This window comes from Bos grunniens, chromosome 15 (assembly GCF_055505025.1).
Source record: "Bos grunniens cultivar Pamir isolate PY7600 chromosome 15, Bosgru_T2T1.0, whole genome shotgun sequence".
NCBI classification, from domain to species: Eukaryota; Metazoa; Chordata; class Mammalia; order Artiodactyla; family Bovidae; genus Bos; species Bos grunniens.
The window spans coordinates 83,272,557-83,294,402 of record NC_141179.1 but is presented as its reverse complement, the minus strand read 5'-3'; the positions used below and the strand labels follow the sequence as shown (position 1 = coordinate 83,294,402).

The 21,846-nt window shown below is 50.5% G+C and overlaps 2 protein-coding genes across 4 annotated transcripts in view; one reads left to right on the top strand and one right to left on the bottom strand.

Annotated features, from left to right (window-relative positions):
• Window positions 1-312: 312 nt before the first annotated feature.
• LOC147358853 (macrophage-expressed gene 1 protein) lies at window positions 313-4,471 on the top strand. Its single transcript, XM_086338799.1, has one exon. The coding sequence runs from the start codon at window positions 443-445 to the stop codon at window positions 2,594-2,596; it is 2,154 nt and encodes a 717-aa protein (XP_086194925.1). The 5' UTR covers window positions 313-442; the 3' UTR covers window positions 2,597-4,471.
• A 741-nt stretch (window positions 4,472-5,212) lies between these two features.
• Window positions 5,213-21,846, bottom strand: part of DTX4 (deltex E3 ubiquitin ligase 4) — a 43,342-nt gene continuing 26,708 nt past the window's right edge. For all 3 annotated transcript variants that reach the window (XM_086338801.1, XM_086338800.1, XM_086338802.1), the window contains exons 8-9: window positions 14,115-14,204; window positions 5,213-8,649 (exon numbers count right to left, since the gene is read on the bottom strand). In XM_086338801.1, coding sequence (XP_086194927.1) covers window positions 8,416-8,649; window positions 14,115-14,204 — 324 coding nt within the window. In that variant the 3' untranslated portion in view covers window positions 5,213-8,415. The remainder of the gene's footprint in view (window positions 8,650-14,114; window positions 14,205-21,846) is intronic.

Below are 21,846 nucleotides of genomic sequence, written 5' to 3'. Positions count from 1 at the left end.
AGTCCCAACAGAGAGTCATTAGGGGAAAGCAGAACCATCAAGAGAGTGAATAAAAAATGAAACCAAAGCTTTCTTTCAAAGCTGGAACGCTCTCATGGGGGTAACGGTAAGGTGTGTGGTTGTGTTTTTTCTGAGTGCCCACTGCTGTGCAGAGTAACCAGCTGGGCGCTGGGGGGTCGGGGGCAGCTGACTGTTAAGGATACAGGGCTGGGTTTCCTATCTAGTGCCACACAATGTTTTCAGTCCTGATGGACCTTAGAGTTCGAATCGACTCTCATTTCCCCATTTCGAGATTAGACTAGCCCAAAGAGGAACTGGTGGCTTTAGGAGAACTGCTAAACTTTTTGTTTCAGCAACGGCTTTCTTTCCCATCAGTTCAGTCTGCCCCAAGCCCTCTGGCCACAGCTTAGGACCGGTGGGTCAGGCCGGGGCTGTCTGAGCCATGAACAGCTTCAGGGGTGCCTTTCTAATCTGGGCAGTGGCAACATGGGCTGAAACGGACACATCTTGGGGAGTGACCGATGAGCCTGGGTTTCAAAATTGCAAGAATGCCTTAAAATTGCCCGTTCTGCCTGTCTTACCCGGAGGCGGCTGGGATAACCTGCGGAACGTGGACACGGGAAGGGTGATGGAGTTGGCTTACAGCCACTGCAGGACCACGGAAGACGGGCAGTACATCGTCCCGGATGAGATCTTCACCATTCCCCAGAAGCAGAGCAACCTGGAGATGAACTCCAAAATCCTGGAGTCCTGGGTAAACTACCAGAGCAGCACCTCCAACTCCATCAACATGGAGCTCTCTCTTTTTTCCAAAGTCAACGGCAAGTTCTCCCTTGAGTTCCAGAGGATAAAGACGCTTCAGGTGAAGGACCAAGCTGTAACTACCCAGGTTCAGGTAAGAAACCTGGTCTACACCGTCAAAATCAACCCAGATGCAGAGCTAAGCTTGGGGTTTAAGAAGGCGCTCATGGACATCTCAGAGCAACTGGAGAACAACCAGACCCGGATGGCCACCTACTTGGCAGAACTCCTGGTCCTCAACTACGGTACCCATGTCATCACCAGCGTGGACGCAGGGGCCGCGCTCATTCAGGAGGACCACATCAGGTCGTCCTTCCTGCAGGACAGCCAGAGCAGCCGCAGTGCTGTGACCGCGTCCGCTGGAATCACCTTCCTGAACATCGTGAACTTCAAATTTGAGGAGAACTACACCTCTCAGAACGCCTTCACCAAGAGCTACCTCTCAAACCGAACTAACTCCAGAGTTCAGAGCTTTGGAGGACTTCCGTTTTACCCAGGCATCACCCTCCAGGCCTGGCAGCAGGGCGTCAGCAACCACCTGGTGGCCATGGACCGAGCTGGCCTGCCTCTGTATTTCTTCATCAACCCCGAACGACTGCCTGACCTGCCGGGACCCTTGGTGAGAAAGCTGTCGAAGACGGTGGAAGCTGCCGTGCACAGGTATTATGTGGTCAACACCTACCCCGGCTGCACAGATCTCAGCTCCCCCAACTTCAACTTCCAAGCCAACACTGACGATGGCTCTTGCGAAGGGAAGATGACCAATTTCTCCTTCGGGGGAGTTTACCAGGAATGCACCCAGTTCTCAGGGAATGAGGCTGTCCAACTCTGCCAGAACCTGGAGCAGAAGAATCCTCTGACTGGCAGCGTGTCCTGCCCCTCTGGCTACTCCCCAGTCCAGCTGCTCACTCAGACCCACGAGGAGGGTTACAACCACCTGGAATGTTCCCGCAAGTGTACCCTCTACATCTTCTGCAAGACAGTGTGTGAAGACGTGTTTCGAGTAGCCAGGGCTGAATTCAGGGCTTTTTGGTGCGCAGCCAGTGGCCAAGTATCTGAAAACTCTGGGCTCCTTTTTGGTGGGCTCTTCAGTGGGAAGAGCATAAATCCTCTGACCAATGCCCAGTCGTGCCCAGCTGGCTATTTTCAACTGAAACTTTTTGAAAACCTTAAGGTATGTGCCTCTCTGGACTATGAGTTGGGATATAGATTTTCCATTCCCTTTGGTGGGTTCTTTAGCTGTGCGGCGGGGAACCCCTTGGTGGATTCTGCCACATCCAAAGATCTGGGGGCACCTTCTCTAAGAAAGTGTCCCGGGGGCTTTAGCCAACACCTAGCCCTCATCAGTGATGGGTGCCAAGTGTCTTACTGTGTCAAAGCCGGGCTTTTTACTGGAGGGTCTCTGCCTCCTGTCAGGCTCCCTCCTTACACCCGACCACCCCTCATGAGTCAAGTGGCCACCAACACTGTCCTGGTGACTAACCGCGAGACAGCCAGCTCCTGGATTAAAGATCCCCAGACCCACCAGTGGAGGCTGGGGGAGCCCCTAGAGCTTCGCAGGGCCATGAGAGTCGTCCATGGAGACGGCAAGGGTCTGTCTGGAGGAGCAGCCGCGGGGCTCACCCTGGGGGTGACCATCGCCCTGGCAGGGGTCGTTGCCCTGGCCATCTATGGTGCCCGGAAGTCCAGGAAAAAGGGATACCAGGCCCTCCAGGATGAGAAGCAGAGTTTGGCTGCAGGCGCTGCTGTGAATGGAGATGCCCTTGACCAAGAGCAGGCACAGAACCCTGCCTAGGCTCTCCCAGGACACCGTTTCTCTCCTCCCCAGTCAGGCCTTCAAGCATGGCTTTCATTTCTTTTTCTCTCCACTTCTGCCCTCCTAAGTATTGCTGTGTCAAGTGCAACAGAAGTCCTTGTGGAACTGTGACTTTCTAGGTCTCTGGGCCAGGAAATAAATATGGACAAAGTTGGGAGAGGGACTGGAGGGCAATTGTGACTGTTTAAGCAAAAGTCATCCTGGAGCCTAAAACTTGAGGCGGTTGTCTCTTCTCGGTGTGTGCCATTATCTTCACCTGAAAGCTTGTGTGCAAGAAGGACAAGGGAGAATGTTCATATTTGGATTTGAGGATGCATTTAATCTGAGGTCAGCCATGGTTTCCAATTCATGAGCTCTAAGGATGTCTTTGAACATTACCGCCCCCCCCCACTATTTTGTGTTTTTTGAAAGCTGTCTGGATTTCACACTCCCAGAAGAGCCCCAGAAGACACAGCAGGTCCTGCTTGGCTATCACATTTCTTTCTGAGGTACTGATGACTGCGTCGTCTCCTCTGGACCACCTCAGCATCCTCTGGACCAGGAGATGGTGCCTAGACCAAGCCTACTCTTTTCAAGCTCCCCACAATTAAGAGTTACTGAGACCAGGCCACTCTTGGACTTCAGACTAGTGTCGTGAGGTCCTCAGAGAATATTTTAACATTTAAACTTCTCTGAGGAAGTCAAGGGGGAAGGGGTGGTTTGGAGACCAGCAGTGAGTGAAGAAAGGGTGAAAGCTAGAAAAGATTCTGGTACTATGGGGAAGTGGAATTCTTACCCAGAACCAGCTGCCTGGTTTCGTCCTCTCAGCTTGTCCTAAGTGGGGCAAAGAACTTGGCTAGATCAAGCGTGACCCTCTCGTTCTGTTACCCAGGTATGGTCCCTCCCTCTTCCATAGATGACCATCCCCCCTTCTACTCTCCCATCACGTGCACACACCCACCTCAACACACACGTACACACACCCCACATTCTGAAATTTTTCTGGGGGTGGAAGACAAGAAAGATGCAAGAAATCAAAGTATATCCACATCTAATTATCACTGCATCCCCCAAATCTGGACAAGATAGAAAAAACCCAATCATGTACCCTGTCCTTTTCTTTTCTCCAGCAGAAAGGAGGTTGATGTGATCAAATCAATGTTCTTAAATGAAAAGAAAAAAGACACTCAACATCATTTGTGGCACGTTTATTTCAGTCCCACACTGACTCCCCTGGGACACCTCATAGGATGCATGATTGTCACCTGGCATTTGATGCTTTGCCTAATTTTAATAATGGTTTCACTTAATTGTAATTATTAGGGTGACTCTGTTAATAGTCTGCACTGTATTTTTAAAGCTATGTATTTCTTCACCAAATCGAATGTCATGGGTGAGTTATCCTGGATGAAGGATAATTTGTCCTGTCCTCATTTAACACCTGCAGTCACAAATTTGGCTTCTACCAGGTCCTTCTTCTGGGAGCTTGAACTGTCCCAGACTGTGGGAAGACAAGAGGGAGGTCCTACAGTCACTCCCACTACAATACAGAGGAGTGACTCACAAAACTGGAGCTGTGCTCTCAACCAGACAGAGATTTCTACAACCTCTGTACTAAACCCCTGCTTCTTAAGCATTAAAATGCCTTCCCTCACCTCTGGGGGTTTTGTGGGTATGTTTCAGCCAAGCTAACCACTTTCCTGCTGATACTGACTTCCCTATGAGTTCTTGAAGATTACTGAATCGGATAAACAAAGTATACCTTTAAACTCTGAGACTTTTAATGTACTAACAGCCCACTGAAATGAAAAGTTCTTCACCAACTTAGGCTTCTAACAACGTTGCACGTAAATATGTATTAAAATGTGTACTTGAGGAATGTGTTCTCTATTCATCCACAGGAAATCAGAATGAGACAGCCTGAGGTTTACATTCATCAAGTCACTTTACAAAATCCAAACCCTGATGGGGGTTACATAGGTTCTATTCTCTGAGTCCTGCTTTCTTGACTGGCTAGCTCAGGTTGGAGTCTGGAAACACTGATCCAGACTTCCAAGAAAACCACACTCCGTGGACCATCAGAAACAAGGACACATTTGGGTGACAAAAGCCCCTTTGCAATTGCATTTTATCTTTGTGTTCTCATTCGAATCGGGATTTGAAAAACTGGAGGAGGAAATGGAAACCCACTCCAGTATTCTTGCCTGTGAAATCTCATGGACAGAGGCGCCTGGTGGGCGACAGTCCCTGGGGTCAAAGAGTTGGACCCCGCTTAGCAATTGAGTACATCTGAAAAACACAGCCTGTGAGCTATTGAAATGTACCGGACATTGTGGCCAAGTGAAGGGAACTTTGAGAAGCAAACGCTCGTGGTTTTTAAGATGGTCTTTCCCCTACTGCTTCACTTGTTTCCCCTGCCAGGTCGTCTGTTTCTTCGGAGGAACAAGAAGTCAAAGTAGGTCACTTGGTCAAATGTGTGGGTAAAGATGTAAAAAAGAGTAGAAAAAGGGACTCTCCCGTTCAGTGGAAGGACTTGCGGTTGCTCGCGGACTTGGCGAGGTTCCCCAAGTCCTCACCGGTAGGCGCACGGATGGACGGAAAGCAGGCTGAGGACACTTTGCGGTTGTTGTTTGCCGTTTATTGTTCCGCACGTAAACCTCATGAGCACCAGGTGGCGATGTCCACTCACAGAGCAACACCAAGGACTTCAAAACACACCAGTTACAGTGATTTACAACAGGACAGTCACCCGCTCTCCCCCAGAACCACCAACCCCCCGCCCCCCGCCCCACCATCAATGCCAGGGACCACAGACCAGGAAAAGAGGACAGGGCCCTTCCTTGTACCACACAGGACCTTCCCCCCAACCATCTCATGCCCACAACACCAGGACGAGCACTTTGGACCAGGCGTGAAACCACAAAGAAGTCCAGGCTTCCCCAAAGGGGTATGGAAACACAAAGGCAACTACACACACACACACACACACACACACACACACACACACACACACGATCCACCTTTCAAGGGATGAGCACTAACAGGGTTTGTCTCCAGTCCCACGTGTCCTCCCCGGAGACTCAGGAGGGGAGACACGAGGCTGCTGGTGCTAAGACAATGAGAGGACAGGCGTGGGATTCCCTGCACGGGGCAGGGAACACAGCAGGGCTTCCGGCGGGAGGACTTCCTGCGTCCGAGTGATGGATGCACAGGACCTCTGCCGGCGGGGGTTCTCGCCCAACCCAGGGCTGTACCTTTTCAGGTTGGCATGAGAGAGAGGGCAGAGGCATGCCCTTCCCATCCCCTTTGCCTGGCACAGTGTTAGAAAAGGACATGAACGGTTCCTTCTGCCCAGAAAGTCCCACTAGAAGAGCAGCAGATGAGGTAGCCCCTACAAGCATCTCGGGAAGAGACACAGGCCATCGGTACTATCAGCATCCTGAGGGGGAGGCTGGAAGGTGTGAAGACGACTCTCAAAGGGGCACCGCCTGCCTGCCTTTCCCCTGCAGCCTCTTCTCTCTGCCCTGGGCGCGTCTCCTTCTCCACCCGCACCTTCTTCTGGCCGACCCAGGGAAATCAGTCTCTCCACCCGGCCCTCTGCCAGTTACCAGCCTCCCTTCTTTCCCCACATCTAGCCACACCGCTCTGTCTACCCGCCGACTCTGGGTCTGTTTCCGCGTTCCTGTGGGTGAGGAGCCCAGAGGATCCCGGACAAGGATGCCGAAGGAGGGTGGGGGCGTAGTCGGGCTTACGATGAGGCCCTTCTCTGGCACAGGGTGGTCCGGCAACGGGCATGGGCTGACATGAAATGCTAAGGGAGGGCTCTCCCGTTGAGTTCGGATGTTTCCTTCCCGGCTGCGGCAGGAAACTGCCCCGTTGTGTGGTGGGCTGGGGGCCAGTCTCCTGGTCTGCTGGTGAGATAAATGACCGATGGGTGAGGCTGGAAGGCCTCCTGCCAGAGCGCCCTTCGCTGGAGCTAACTAATATCCCCAGGGCAGCTTGGCAACTAACACTTTCACGTCTTCTGCCACGTGGAAGAGGAGGACGAGCTCAGCACCAGTGCGCCCGAGCGAACCCACTGGCCGCCCCCGTCAGAATGCCTGCAGGCCTGAGAGCAGGGCACTCAGAGCCGACCCTTGGAAAAGTTTGGCTGTGGCTTCTAACTTCAGTACCGCGTCTGAAGGCTTTTCCATTTCCATTTTTCCAGCATTGAAAACCTTCTCTCTCTATATATATAGATATATATATAGAGATATATATATATATATATGTCAGAGCCCCAGACACGAGGTATATAAATTCGAATCAGGATCCAGAGCGACTTCCCCCAAACACGGAGTTCAGAGAATCCACTTTCAAAGGGGGCAGAATTGGGGTTGCCTTCTTCATCCCGTCTCTCCTCCCTGACCCCCAACTTCATGGGAGCCGAGGGGAATGTGGGGGAGGGGACAGCAGGGTGTTGGGTCACAACCCTGACACAGGTTGGACTGGACCCCAAGGTGGTCCCACCCCTGCTGGGAAAGGGCTGGAGGCTCCCTCACGCACTGGGCCAGCCTGTCATTGCAGAGGGAGATGAGGGTCCCCGCACCCCCTCCAGGCTCATTAGACAACGTGCATGGAGACCTGCTGAGGTCCTCGTGGACCAGCTCAGATCCCACCTTGAGAGAGATATACAAAGGGGCCCATCCACCCCACACCCTACACCTCCCCCCGCCCCAAGCGCAGCTCTGTCTCCGTCTGGGTTCATGTTGACTATGGGACAGATGTCAGACAGTGAGGCACATTGACGAACCGCTGCCTGGCTGTTTCAGTCCCATCAGACTGGGGTCCGAGAGCTTGCAGAACCAGAGTGTGAGATCACGATGGGACCCTCCACCAACCTGGCCCAGCGGCAGAGCCTGGCCCAGTGCTGTGCACACACGCATGCACACACACACACACACACATCCACAGATGGCACGGAGCCCAGCCTGGGCTCCACTCACAGTGACTGGATGAATCACAAGGAATCTTTGAGCTGGTCTGGGATGAGTTGGAAGAGTTGGGCTCCTCTCCCTGAGGACTAATTCAGATGCTAAGTGGGACGCAGGCTCTGGTCTGATCAGAGAGGGGCGGGAGACATAGCGCCCCAGAGAGGAATCCCAGAGTCCCTCCGTCTGCATAAGAGAATCGGATGCCTCTTTGGACAGGGGAGAGGGGTGAGCGGGAGGCGGGAGCAGCCAGGACCACGATGGGAGCTGAGATGCTCCTGGAAGCCCTCACTGCTCAGACCCTCTTGGTGAGAAGCACTTCCTCGATGTACATCGAGGCATCGGTTGCCGATGTCGCAGTGGTTTAGCGGTTCACCCCTCTGCCCCTCAGTCTTGCACAGTGAGAGCTCCTCACCTCCAGGGGATGAGAGAAAAGTAGAAACTCCACTCTCCAAGCAGAGTGGAAGCAGCGAGAAGCCAGCCAAGGCGGGCGCCTCTGGCTTCACAAGGCCAGGGTAAGAGGTGCCCGTACCCTAAGTGTGCTGACCGTGCCCCCTGCTGGGGGGTAGGGGGCGGTGAGGGGAGGAGTCCCTGCCTACCCAGCACCGAAACTCCACAGGAACAGATGGAGGGCGGCCCTCACCCTGTCCCACAGCCCCTGTGTGTTGGATGAGGTTTGTGAATGACACCCCCTTATTCACTCTGGCTCCCTGCTGTGGCCGGAAGGATGGGAGATGGAGACTGCACAAGGGGCTCAGGAGGGCACGGCACCAACTTCCACCCTGACTCTCCCTACTTCCTGCCCTGTGGCTCCCACACCCCTGCCCCCCCGAGGCCCCACCCCCCCGCTCAGTCCTTCTCCTGGGCAGCGCTGTCCTCGGAAATGCCCTGGGCGGCCAGCTCGGCCAGCACGTTGTCCAGGTAGTTGGCGTCTGGGTAGCCGTGGCCGGTGAGGTTAGAGCCGAACTCTGTCTTGTGATGGACTTCATTCCAGATGACGGTGTCTGACTCACCCGTGGTGCTGGATGTCCCGATGGCAAAGATGAGGCGGCGGTCCCAGGCCACGAGAAGCAGCTTCAGGACCTGAGAGAAAACGGGGGAGATCAGCGCCAGACAGGCTGTGCTGGTCAAAGATCATCTGCAGGGAGGACGCTTTCCCCGCCCAGGGGTCCCAGCCCTGCCCACATGACAGTGCTCCAAGAAGCACAGGGAATGGACAGGAGTTGGAAGTGGACTCAAGGACCTGGTTCAGTCTTGACTCTGTCACGGACCAACAGGCTGGCCTTGGACAAGTTACATGACCTCTCTGAGCTTTCAGTGGTACTGCTTACCTCCAAAGGTTGTGAGCGTCTTAGGGGGCCCTACATGCAGAGTGCTTTCACAGCAGTGCCTGGCATAACACTCAACTAATGTTAGGGCCCAGCATCACGCACGCTAAGTCACTTCAGTCACGTCCAGCTCTCTGTGATCCCATGGACCGTAGGCCACAAGACTCCTCTGTCCATGGGATTCTCCAGGCAAGAATACTGGAGTGGGTTGCCGTTTCCTGCCCTGGGGGATCTTCCCTATCCAGGGATGGAACTCACATCTCTTACATCTCCTGCACTAGCAGGTCGGTTCTTTACCGCAAGCACCACCTGGGAAACTGGCATCATAGCAGCATTTTAAAAGCTGGGATCTAGGAATTCGAGGCTCTTAGGAGCAGTCTGAGATCTTCTGAGCCGTGCCCACCGCCACCAGCACAAGAGTGTGGCATTAACTGACTCACAGCTAATGCTGTGCAGTGCTTCTCCAGGGACATGGTAGAAGTGTTCGACCTCTTCCAGGCCATTTCATAGTTATTTTTTCATCCGATCCTCACAACCACCCTTGGCTGTGAGGCTCAGATGGGAAATCTAGCACCAGGTCTGGCAGGTGCTGTCATTACCTCTGAGTCATGGGTGAGGCTCAGAGAGGTGTGAGGACATGCAGCATGTTTCAATTCAGCTACACTGAAAAACAATCTTGGTTGAGGGAGACAAACGCCTGACGCCCTTCCCAGTGTGAAGAAGGCACCTGATAAAAATGCACTGGGTTCAAAACCGAAAGCCTGTAAACATGGTGTGAACTGGAGGTGAGGAATCTTAGTGATCAGATCGGCAGGGGCTTCCCAGTGGCTCCGTGGGAAAGAATCTGCCTGCCGGTGCAGGTGATGTGGGTTTGATTCCGGAGCTGGGAAGACCTCACATGCCTCGGAGCTCATGAGCCATGACCGTTAGGAGCTGAAACTACTGAGACCTTGTGCCCGGACAACTGAAGCTCCTGCACCCCAGAGCCCATGCTTTGCAGTAAGAGAAGGCCCTGCAGCTAGAGAAAAGTCTGTGTGGTGAAGAGCCAGCATGAAGACCCAGAACAGTAAAAAAAAAAAAAAAAAATAAAAGCCTGGAAGATGCTGAAACTAAGAGCCACCATTTCCTGACTGCTTACTTACTAAGTGCCAGGCTCTGGTTCATCTCATGGTCCTAACAGTTGGCTATGACAGGATACTCATTATCCCTTCTCTGCGGAAGAGGAAACAGGTTCGGAGGATAACAGATGTGTCTGGGTCATGCAGCTCAAAAGTGCCAGAGCGGGCCCTGACTTCAGACCTGCCTGCCTTTACATTCTGGTCTCAGGCATGACTCTGCTGACCCACAAGTGGGCGTCAGGATAGATTTCATGGAGGGGATGCTTGTGAGCTGAGTCTCAGAGAGCGGGGAGGATTTGAGGTGTATTAATAGAGAAGAATGTACAGGTGCAGGGAAGACATATCATCCAAGGCATAGATCACTGCTGCCACCAAACTGGACATTTCACAAAATGCTTATTGTTATTGTTGCTTAGCTGTTAACTTGTATCCGACTCTTTGGTGACCCCATGGACTGCAGCCCACCTGGCTCCTCTGTCCATGGAATTTCCCAAGCAAGAACACTGGAGTAGATTGCCATTTCCTTTTCCAGGGAATCGTCCCAACCCAGGGATCAAACCCACATCTCCTGCCTTGGCCGGTGGATTCTTTACCACTGAGCCACCAAGGAAGCCTTTCATCAATGCTGTGTGTGCTAGTTGCTCAGCTGTATGTTACTCAGCAACTCCTTGGACTGTAGCCCAAGCTTCTCTGTCCATGGGATTCTCCAGGCAAGAATATTGGAGTGGGTTGCCGTTTCCTCCTCCAGGGGATCCTCCTGACCCAGGGATTGAACCTGGGTCTCCCGCATTGCAGGCAGACTCTTCACAAGAAAGAATTCTTCATTTAACTCTTACAACATCCTGTCCACAGAGCTGGAAATGATCACACGCTTTCAGGGATTAGGAGACCGAGACTTAAATCAACTTCATGTCCATTTCCCACATGTGGTAAACGGCAGGACTAGGATTTGAAGCCAGGCTGGTCTGGCTTCAAAGCTTACGCTCTATCACCTTGCTCTGCAAAGGAACCCAGGGTGAGGGTCTGAGAACAGCAAGCATGGGGGATAAAGGCGAGGACCGGGTGGGAAGGGACAATTCAGACCCAAACTGTGGGAGGTCTTGTCTACTGAACTGAGAAAACCATCCTAACAGTTTTGCGTTGTCTTCTCTCACTTTATTTCTGTTAAACAAAGGAGACTGATGTGGGAAACTGTGTTTTAGGATCAGTATTCTGGTGACAGATAACTAGTTTGGAGGATTAGGAAAAGATTCAAGTGGTTCGGAGGGCAGTGCAGGGAGGAGTGTGTGTCTCAGGGCCATGTTCATGCGCCCAGCATGGTTCCAGGGATACAGAGCATGGTAAGTCCCCGAGATATGAGTAATGATAGCACATCTGTTAAGTCCAGTGCATTCATAAGTCCAACCCAACTACACAGACAGCAATACAGTACTATACCATAATAGTAGCTTATAATATTTTCACACAAATATTACATAAAAAAACAAACAGAAAATAAGGAAAACATTTTTAATCTTACAGTACAGTACCTCGGATGTGAGAGTTGGACTATAAAGAAAGATGAATACCAAAGAATTGATGCTTTTGAACTGTGGTGTTGGAGAAGACTCTTGAGAGTCCCTTGGACTGCAAGGAGATCCAACCAGTCCATCCTAAAGGAAATCAGTCCTGAATGTTCATTGGAAGGACTGATGTTGAAGCTGAAACTCCAATACTCCAGCTACCTGATGCGAAGAGCTGACTCATTGGAAAAGACCCCGATGCTGCGAAAGACTGAGGGCAGAAGGAGAAGGGGATGACAGAGAGGACGAGATGGCTGGATGGCATCACTGAATCAATGGACATGAGTTTGAGTGAACTCTGGGCATTGGTGATGGACAGGGAGGCCTGGAGTGCTGCAGCCAAGGGGTGGCAAAGAGTCGGAGCAACTGAACTGAACTGAACTGAACAGCACCTTGAAATCATAGTACGACAGCTGGCACATGGGGGCCGGCATCGAGTGGACAGGCGAAAAGAGTCCCTGATTAGAGCAGGGAGAGGACGTGGGAGGTGGTGGAGCTGAGGGACCATCAGCAGCAGGAGACGGGGGGTGAGCTGCAATGTCACTCACGCCTGATGCTGGTGGAACGCACGCTCGCATCTTCGAAAGTTCACAACTTGAAGGTTCGCATGTAGGGGACTTAGTGTATGTCATTAACAAAAAGAAGGAGACCTGGCGGAGAAACAGCTCTTGGCAAGAGGATTCACGTTTTAACCACAGGACTTGATGGTGGGGTCATTTAGCCAGCAGTTGGGGCTGCAGGTCTCGGGTGTAGAGACTTGTTGGTTCTGAGCAAATGGGTTTCAGGACTGGCCCTGACGACTCATCTGGGGACACTGCACTGGGCACCCCTTCGGGATGACGTGGTGGACTCTCTTGTTGTCCCAGACTCTCTGCTTCTCCCGCTGTGAGAGACTGTAGGCACGCTCTTTGCTCAGGAGCCTCCTGGTCTGGCTTGCTTGTGACTTTCGGGAGCCTATGAAAGGCACGGGCTTCCCTGGTGGTGCAGATGGTAAAGAATCTGCTTCCCAATGCAGAAGATGTGGGTTCAGTCCCGGGGTTGGGAAGATCCCCTGGAGGAGGAAATGGCAACCCACTCCAGTGTTGTTGCATGGGAAATCCCATGGACAGAGGAGGCTGGCGGGCTATAGTCCATGGGGTCACAAAAGAGTCGGACACAGCTTAGCAACTGAACAGCATGAGCAGAAGTGACAAGCTTCAGGGGGAAGCTTTGATGGGATTGTAGAATCCACTTGCATTCTCTCTTGGTCCTCTGCCCCATTCCATGGGGAGGGAATGGACCAGCGAAGCAAATCTCTTTCTCCCTGAATTTTAGAACCGGATCCTTGAAAGCTGACCCACAGCAGCCACTGAGTCATAGTCAGTAAAACGCAAACTGTATGAGAAATAAACGCGGGCTGGAGGAAGCCACCGAGATTTAGAGGCTGTTGTTACGTGCCATGACCTAGAGAGAGCTAACCAAAACGCACCTCTTGGCCAATAAATCAACAGTACTTTTCGCTTTTGAGATCAGGAAAGGTTTTAAAAAACCCAGTGATTTTTCTGGGCTTATCCACAGAAAAAATGAACATGAAGTTGTAATTCTAACTTTCGAGTTCATGAGACCACTGAAGCCTCCCCCAGAATCACTAGGAATCCAGAAACCCAGCGATTTTTCCCTCTGTTCTTTTGGGGAAAGTCAAAGTATTCATTGACTGAGTCCCTGGTGGCTCAGTGGTAAACAATCTGCCTGCCAATGCCAGCAACTTGGGTTTGATCCCCGGGTCGAGAAGATCCCCTGGAGAAGGAAATGGCAACCCACTCCAGTATTCTTGCCTGGGAAATCCCATGGACAGGGAAGGTTAGTGGGCTACAGTCCATGGGGTCACAAAGAGTCAGCCATGACTTAGCAACTAAATAACAACAAAAATCTTCATTACAGAGAACAGTAAAATGCCACAGATTAAGATCCCTGCTCAGAGCGGTGCTTCACAAGCGCTCAGGTGCTGTCAGGCCCCCTGAGATCTGGTTAAATGAAGTAGTTCTAAGGACCTGTATTTACATCGAGCTCCCAGATGTTGCTACTGCTGCTCTTCCCAGGACCTGCCAGTAAGCAGCAAAGCTCTAGAGGAAGAACCTAAAATAGATGAATTATTGCCCGTAAAATCCAGGAGAGAAAAAAGCCAAAAGTCCAGACCCCACTATGCTACAAAAGCAAAATTGTAGTCATATCTCTTCGCTCCTTTAGCTAACTCCACTATGACTTGGGACATTTTTTTTTTTTTTGGACCCAGACCATTCGTAAAGTCTTTATTGAATCTGTTACAATATTGCTTCTGTTTTCATTTTGGTGACTTGGCTGCAAGGCGTCAGGGATCTTAGTTCCCCAACCAGGAATCGAACCTGCACCCTTGCATGGGAAGGCAGAGTTTTGACACTGGACCGTCAGGGAAGTCTCTCTATGGTGACTTGATTACACAGGCATCTAGAGCTAAGAGACCCAGTTCTGCTCAGCACCACTGGGAGCAGAGCTGGGGCCCGGACGCCGACACCTGCCCTCACCTTTCTCCCTTTCTCGCTGTCCGGGAGGTAACAATGTCGAGGGAAGCCACGGGCGCTGAAGCTTTTCCCAGGATTTGGGTGTTCCGGCCCCTGAAAGCAGCAAAAAGAAAGCAAAGAGCATTTTTAAAAGTGTTTCAGATAAGGGTTGTGATTGATCCAAATACTGATGGATCCAAATATTATTATCCATATAATAATAGCCATCAGGTCTAGACAGAGAACAGACTCAAGGACCGATGGGGCGGTGGTTTAACACATGCCGGGGTCCTTGGACCCAGGTCAGGACTCAGAGCGGGGGCCTCCCAGCTGTGTGAGCCGGAGCTGCCATCTCTGAGGCTGTCGGTGACCCAGGCCTCAAGGAGGGAAGACGTGCAATGCTCACTTTGTAGGACGTGATGTTAGGTGAGCCTGGCGCACTCTCAGAGCCCGGGAGCTGTTTATATCACCTTGGTCAGCATCTCTTCCGGCTCTTTTGTTTCACAAAAGAGGAGAACTGCAGCCCCAGAGGTTAAACGACTTCTGTAGCATTAACAGCTTTGCCAGAACCTCAGCCCAGGTTTCCTGGCTTGTACTCTGGATTGTTGAACTGCTGAACTGCTCAGAATGACCCACGTGCTTCTGAGCTCTGAGCCAAGAGCCAAGAGATCAGAATGATCTGAATGACTCTTGGGGATTTTCTCCTCGGTCCTCACGGGTGTCGGTCTGTTTCCTTATTGAACGATATGCCTTGGCATCTGCATGACTAAAAATCTCCTAAGATTTCAACTGTCACCGCCCAACACCCCTGTGAAACAAGCCGTCTCAGGCCACCAGGTGAGAAAGAAACTGAAGCAGAGTTTAGCCAAAAGCCAGTCTTCCTAATCAGGGTTCAGAACAATCTACTGGCCTGTATGAGAAGCTCATGAAAAATGAGGGATTTCCTCCCAGTATCAATACACATATTTCTCCTCTACACCCACGTGCTTGTGTATCATTTCTGAGCAGCCTGGTCCCTCCTCAGAGGGTATGAAACCCTGTTTTAAAATCCCTTCTAGACAAAGCCAATAGAGTATGGATGATTCCACACCACTCCTGGCACAAGCTCTCACACAGGAGACCAGCAACTATCTCCCGGCTGAACAAGTGAATGAGTGAGCGAATGAGTCGTAACCAAACTGCAAGAAAAAACACAGATTTCCCGTTTTCCCTTACTAACATGACAGTTCCAAAACAATTTAAAAATTATGTGATTAAAACAAAAATGAATCCCATGGTTCAGACTGTCTATGATTTTGCAAACTGAGCAGCAGGAGTCCAATGAGGCCTCAGGGAAGGAGAGATTACAGGGATCGGAAAGAGGCGGCAGTGTCTTCTGGGAGATGCAGGACCGGAAGTTTCTGAATTTCACGTTCATGTGAAAGCACGTTGACAACACTCCCGCAGCCAAGGCTGTTTCTAAGCCAGGCTGGATGACTGGTGCCGATTCTGACTGTGGCTCCGCTCCCCTCTCCCGCCCAGGATGTCTCTGTCATGTGGCCAGTGCAGAAGCCTGCCTAGCACCAGCTAAGCTCAGCAGTCACGACTTGCCCTGGGCCCACTCACAGCTTCTCCCCCAAAGAATCGTCCCCTGCAGGGAAGGCAGAGCTTACAGGTCCTCACTTCGCATGACAGCCCAAGCCCGTGTGGCCCTTGGAGTCTCCAGGGATGGACATGGCATGGAGGATACAGGCACTGACTCTCGGGGGAGGTCTATGGACCACCTGTCAGGACAGTGCCCAGATGCATGCCCTTCGACACAAGCCTGGGCTTTCTTGGGGGAGCCGTGGTGCCTACAGGGGCGGCAGGTGGGCACCTCTGGACCCTCATGCGGGATCTCTACCCTCTAGTCCTGAAGCCTGGAAAAACACTGCATCCTCCCAAGTGGTTTCCCCACCCCAAACTTTGCCCCCTGCAGTCTGTCCTGCTTTCCACCAAGTCCGCAGGCTGTTTCTTGGGATTCCCATATTTCCATTCATTTCCCCATCGTGCCCTCAACAGCCCTAGAGTCACCCCTGAAGTCTCATTTGTCCTCACATCCAATGGCATTGCCCTGGTCCAGAGTCCTCCTGGGGTCACTGCTGGAAGCAGTGGTCCCCTAATGGGGTGGTGAGGTCATCTCGACTCTGGCTAGACTGGCTTTGCTAAAGCATCATCCCAATCACGTGACCTCCCATGATCCTAGCCACCCGCCCAATGACCTTCAAGGACCAGCCATGCCCCCAGCCTGCCGAGGAGAGTCAGCGGTCCCCGCCACAATGGTCAGGGCCTCCCCAGACCAGGTCACTGTCTTCCCCCAACCGCCTGCTCCCTCCTCCTCTCCACCACTCGGGCAACTCAACCCAGATTAAACTTCTTTACAGGCCTCCTATAGCCCTCCTGTCTCTCCTCTGAAACTCCGCTGTGCCTGCCAACTAAAAAATGTTCTCCTTTATGGTCGCCAGCGGGGAGGGATGGAGGGAAGGGCTAGTTAGGGAGTCTGGGATGGACATGCACACACTGCTGTATTTAAAAGGGACAGCACATGCAGCTCTGTTCAATGTTATGTGGCAGCCTGGATGGGAGGGGAGAATGGATACATGTACATGTATGGCTGAGTCCCTTTGCTGTTCACCAGCAACTATCACAGCATTGTTCATCTGCTATTTCCCAGTACGGGTTTCCCTTGTGGCTCACCTGGTAAAGAGTTCGCCTGCAATTCGGGAGACCTAGGTTTGATCCCTGGGTTGGGAAGATCCCCTGAAGAAGGGAAAGGCCACCTACTCCAGCATTCTGGCCTGGAGAACTCCATGGATAGTCCATGGGGTCGCAAAGAATTGGACAGGACTGAGCAACTTTCACTTTCACTTTCTATATCCCAGTATAAACTAAGAAGTCAAAGAAATAATAAAATGCTAAAAACTTTCTCTTCCATTTCTTCATGTCTTTGCTCTACTACCAAGGGCCCTGCCCCAGAAAGGCTCCTCTGACTGTCCCAGACAGACAGACAGACATAGGCCCCCTTCCTTGCCCTGACAAGTAGCATACTCAAAAATGATGGGAGCCAGGTACTGAGCACCTTGGTCCTGTGCCCGGGACCTTCATATGCACACACAAACATTATCACCCATCTTTACAAAACCCCTGCATATTGGCTTCATGGTTGTGCAGATAAAGAAACAGGGCTCAGGGGAGTCTAGCGGTCAAGGTCCAAAATCCCCTGCGAAGGAGGACATCAGCCAAGGATCAGAACCGGGGCCCATCAGACGCTGAAGTCCTTGTCTTGCCCCCTGTGCCTTTCCCACCCTGCTTCCCACGGCTTGTATCAACGGTGCCCATCGGTTTTTACTCTAGAGCTCAGTGACGTGTACCTATTTCTTCTTGACTGGTTGCTAACTCCTTCAAAGAAGAACCGTGTTTTTTATTCAGTTCTTCTGCAGGCTGTTAGGTTTCCCTGTTTTATTTCTTCCCAGTCCCACTAGAATGGGGACTTCAGAGGAGTAAAGATTGTGTCTGTGTCACTCACCATTCTTCCTCTAGCACCTAGTTTGGCTTACAATTGACTCTCAGATATTTGTTAAATAAAAGACAAAAGGGAGGAAGGTGAGGAGGAAGGAGGAGAGGAGGGTAAACTAATAAATATTTGGTAAATAAAGGAATCCAGGGAGCCCCCTAGAACATTTAGAAAAAGCTTCAATTATGAAGGAAGGGACCCATTTGTATCTGTTGTTGTTCAGTCGCTCAGTCGTTTCGGACTCTTTGAGACCCCGTGGACTGTGGCCTGCCAGGCTCCTCTGTCCATGGGATTCTCCAGGCAAGAACACTGGAGTGGGTTGCCATTTCCTTCTCCAGGGGATCTTCCTGGACCAGGAATCAAACCCACATCTCCTGCACTAGCAAGTGGAATCTTTACCACTAAGCCACCTGGGAAACCCCACATTTGTATTTACTGACTGGGAAATTGTTCAGTTTCTTCCTATGGGCTGTCTTTAGAAGACTCACAAGAAGAAAGACACGCCCACAAAAGTCAAGGACTATCAACTTACACATGCAAATACCGTCTGACAAAAAAGATTCCACTTCTAGAAAACTATTCTATGGAGATACTCACAGGCATGAGAGGTTATTCATTATGGCATTATTTGTTAAAGCAAAAGGTTGGAAACAATCCATACGCCCATCACATGGAGACTGCTGAATACAAATTATAGCCCCTTTATACAAGGGATGATTATGCAAAGCTAAGCACGAATGCGGAAGTTCTCTTTCTATGGACATGGGAAGATCTACACACTATATTGTGCATTGAAAATACAGCGTGCAGAACAATGTGGCTGATACGTCACCCTTTGTGTGAAGCTGGGAGGAGTGGAAGAATCTTTGTTGCAAATGCACAAAGAACCCTGGAAGGACGCATAAGAAAGTAAGGACAGCGGTGGTGAGGGGGGAGGGGGAGACTGGATGGAGGGGCCCCAGAGTGGGAAGGAGACTTTCCACAGGGTAACATCATCTTAGCAGCTCAGGCTGCTCTAACAGAATGACAGCAAAAACAACAGGAATTCTTTTTTCACAGTTCCTGAGGCTGGGGAGTTTAAGACCAAGGTGTGGGCAGACTCGGTGTCTGATGAGACTCTACCACGTAAATTGTTTGCTTTCACAGGTTCACAGCTGGAGATGAAGTGGCCTCAGGAGGAACTATACCTTCAGTCTCATCTCGCTCTGGTTTAGATGCTATTTTAAAAGACTTTGGACCTAGATTTTAAAGTGCATGCTGGAGCCCTTCCCTGGCGGTCTTGGGGCTAAGACTGTACTACCAAAGCAGGGGACCTGAATTCAATCCCTGGTCAGGGAACCAGATCCCACGTCAGGGAACTAGATCCCATATGCCCCAAGGAAGACCCGGAGCAGCCAAATAAACAAATAAATACTTTAAAAAAAGAATTACAGTGGGTGCTGGATTGTGCGAAGACTTTGAGGACTACTGGGATGGGAGAGTTGGACTGTGAAGAAAGCTAAGCGCCGAAGAATTGATGCTTTTGAACTGTGGTGTTGGAGAAGACTCTAGAGAGTCCCTTGGGCTGCAAGGAGATCCAACCAGTCCATTCTAAAGGAGATCAGTTCTGGGTGTTCTTTGGAAGGACTGATGCTAAAGCTGAAACTCCAGTACTTTGGCCACCTCATGTGAAGAGTTGACTCATTGGAAAAGATTCTGATGCTGGGAGGGATTGGGGGCAGGAGGAGAAGGGACAACAGAGGATGAGATGGCTGGATGGCATCACCAACTTGATGGATGTGAGTCTGAGTGAACTCCAGGAGTTGATGATGGACAGGGAGGCCTGGCGTGCTGCGACATGGGGTTGCAAAGAGTTGGACATGACTGAGCAAATGAACTGAACTGAACTGGGATGGAATGAATGTATTTTGTGGGTAGGAAGGACACAAATTTTCAGAGGCCAGGGGCAAAAAGCTATAGATTGAAAGTCTGGGTTCCCACCAAAATTAATATGTTGAAATTTCACCCCCAATGTGATGGTATTAGGAGGTGGGAGTGTTCTGTGTGGGCGATTAGGTGAAGCCATTATGAATGGGGTCGTGTGTGTGTGTGTGTGTGTGTGTGTGTGTGCGTGTTAATCGCTCAGTCATGTCCGACTTTTTGCGATTCCATGGACTGTAACCTACCAGACTCCTCTGTCCATGGGATTCCCCAGGCAAGAAGACTGGAGTGGGTTGCTGTTTCCTTCTCTGATGACCGGGGTTAGCACCCTTATAAAGCAGACACTAGACAGCTCTCTCACTGCTATCACGCTGGGACGCAGGGAGAGGGTGGTCCACGAACCAAGAAGAGGCTTTCACCAGACCCTGAGTCTGCTAGCACTTTGATCTTGAACGTCTCAGCCTCCACAAGTATGAAGAATGACATAGATGCACCACTATATATAAAACAGATAACTAATAAGGAACTACTGTACAGCCCAGGGAATTCTACTCAGCACTCTGCAATGACCTATATGGGAAAATAATTTTAAAAAGAGAGGAGATGTATATATATATATATGTATAACTGCAACCATGAAATTAAAAGACACTTACTCCTTGGAAGGAAACTTATGACCAACCTAGACAGCATATTAAAAAGCAGAGACATCATTTTTGTCAACAAAGGTCCATCTAGTCAAAGCTATGGTTTTTCCAGTAGTCATGTATGGATGTGACAGTTGGACCATAAAGAAGTTCAGTTCAGTTCAGTTTAGTCACTCAGTTGTGTCCGACTCTTTGCGACCCCATGAACCGCAGCATGCCAGGCCTCCCTGTCCATCACCAACTCCCAGATTTCACTCAGACTCATGTCCATCGAGTCAGTGATGCCATTCAGCCATCTCATCCTCTGGCGTCCCCTTCTCCTCCTGCCCCCAATCCCTCCCAGCATCAGAGTCTTTTCCAATGAGTCACCTCTTCACATGAGGTGGCCAAAGTACTGGAGTTTCAGCTTTAGCATCATTCCTTCCAAAGAACACCCAGGGCTGATCTCCTTCACAATGGACTGGTTGGATCTCCTTGCAGTCCAAGGGACTCTCAAGAGTCTTCTCCAACACCACAGTTCAAAAGCATCAATTCTTCGGCACTCAGCTTTTTTCACAGTCCAACTCTCACATCTATACATGACCACTGGAAAAACCATAGCCTTGACTAGACGGACCTTTGTTGGCAAAGTAATGTCTCTGCTTTTGAATATGATATCTAGGTTGGTCATAACTTTCCTTCCAAGGAGTAAGTGTCTTTTAATTTCATGGCTGCAATCACCATCTGCAGTGATTTTGGAGCCCCCAAAAATAAAGTCTGACACTGTTTCCACTGTTTCCCCATCTATTTCCCATGAAGTGATGGGACCAGATGCCGTGATCTTCGTTTTCTGAATGTTGAGTTTTAAGCCAACTTTTTCACTCTCCTCTTTCACCTTCATCAAGAGGCTTTTAGTTCCTCTTCACTTTCTGCCATAAGGGTGGTGTCATCTGCATATCTGAGGTGATTGATATTTCTCCTGGCAATCTTGATTCCAGCTTGTGCTTCTTCCAGCCCAGTGTTTCTCATGATGTACTCTGCATAGAAGTTAAATAAGCAGGGTGACAATATACAGCCTTGACGTACTCCTGTTCCTATTTGGAACCAGTCTGTTGTTCCATGGCCAGTTCTAACTGTTGCTTCCTGACCTGCATACAAATTTCTCAAGAGGCAGGTCAGGTGGTCTGGTATTCCCGTCTCTTTCAGAATTTTCCACAGTTTATTGTGATCCACACAGTCAAAGGCTTTGGCATAGTCAATAAAGCAGAAATAGATGTTTTTCTGGAACTCTCTTGCTTTTACCATGATCCAGTGGATGTTGGCAATTTGGTCTCTGGTTCCTCTGCCTTTTTTAAAACCAGCTTGAACATCTGGAAATTCATAGTTCATGTATTGCTGAAGCCTGGCTTGGAGAATTTTGAGTATTACTTTACTAGCATGTGAGATGAGTGCAATTGTGCGATAGTTTGAGCATTCTTTGGCATTGCCTTTCTTTGGGATTGGAATGAAACTGACCTTTTCCAGTCCTGTGGCCACTGCTGAGTTTTCCAAATTTGCTGGCAAATTGAGTGCAGCACTTTCAAAGCATCATCTTCCAGGATTTGAAATAGCTCAACTGGAATTCCATCACCTCCACTAGCTTTGTTCATAGTGATGCTTTCTAAGGTCCACTTGACTT

Excerpts from the sequence above, each read along its gene's own strand:
- LOC147358853 (XM_086338799.1), top strand. The coding sequence starts at position 443 with ATGAACAGCTTCAGGGGTGCCTTTCTAATCTGGGCAGTGGCAACATGG.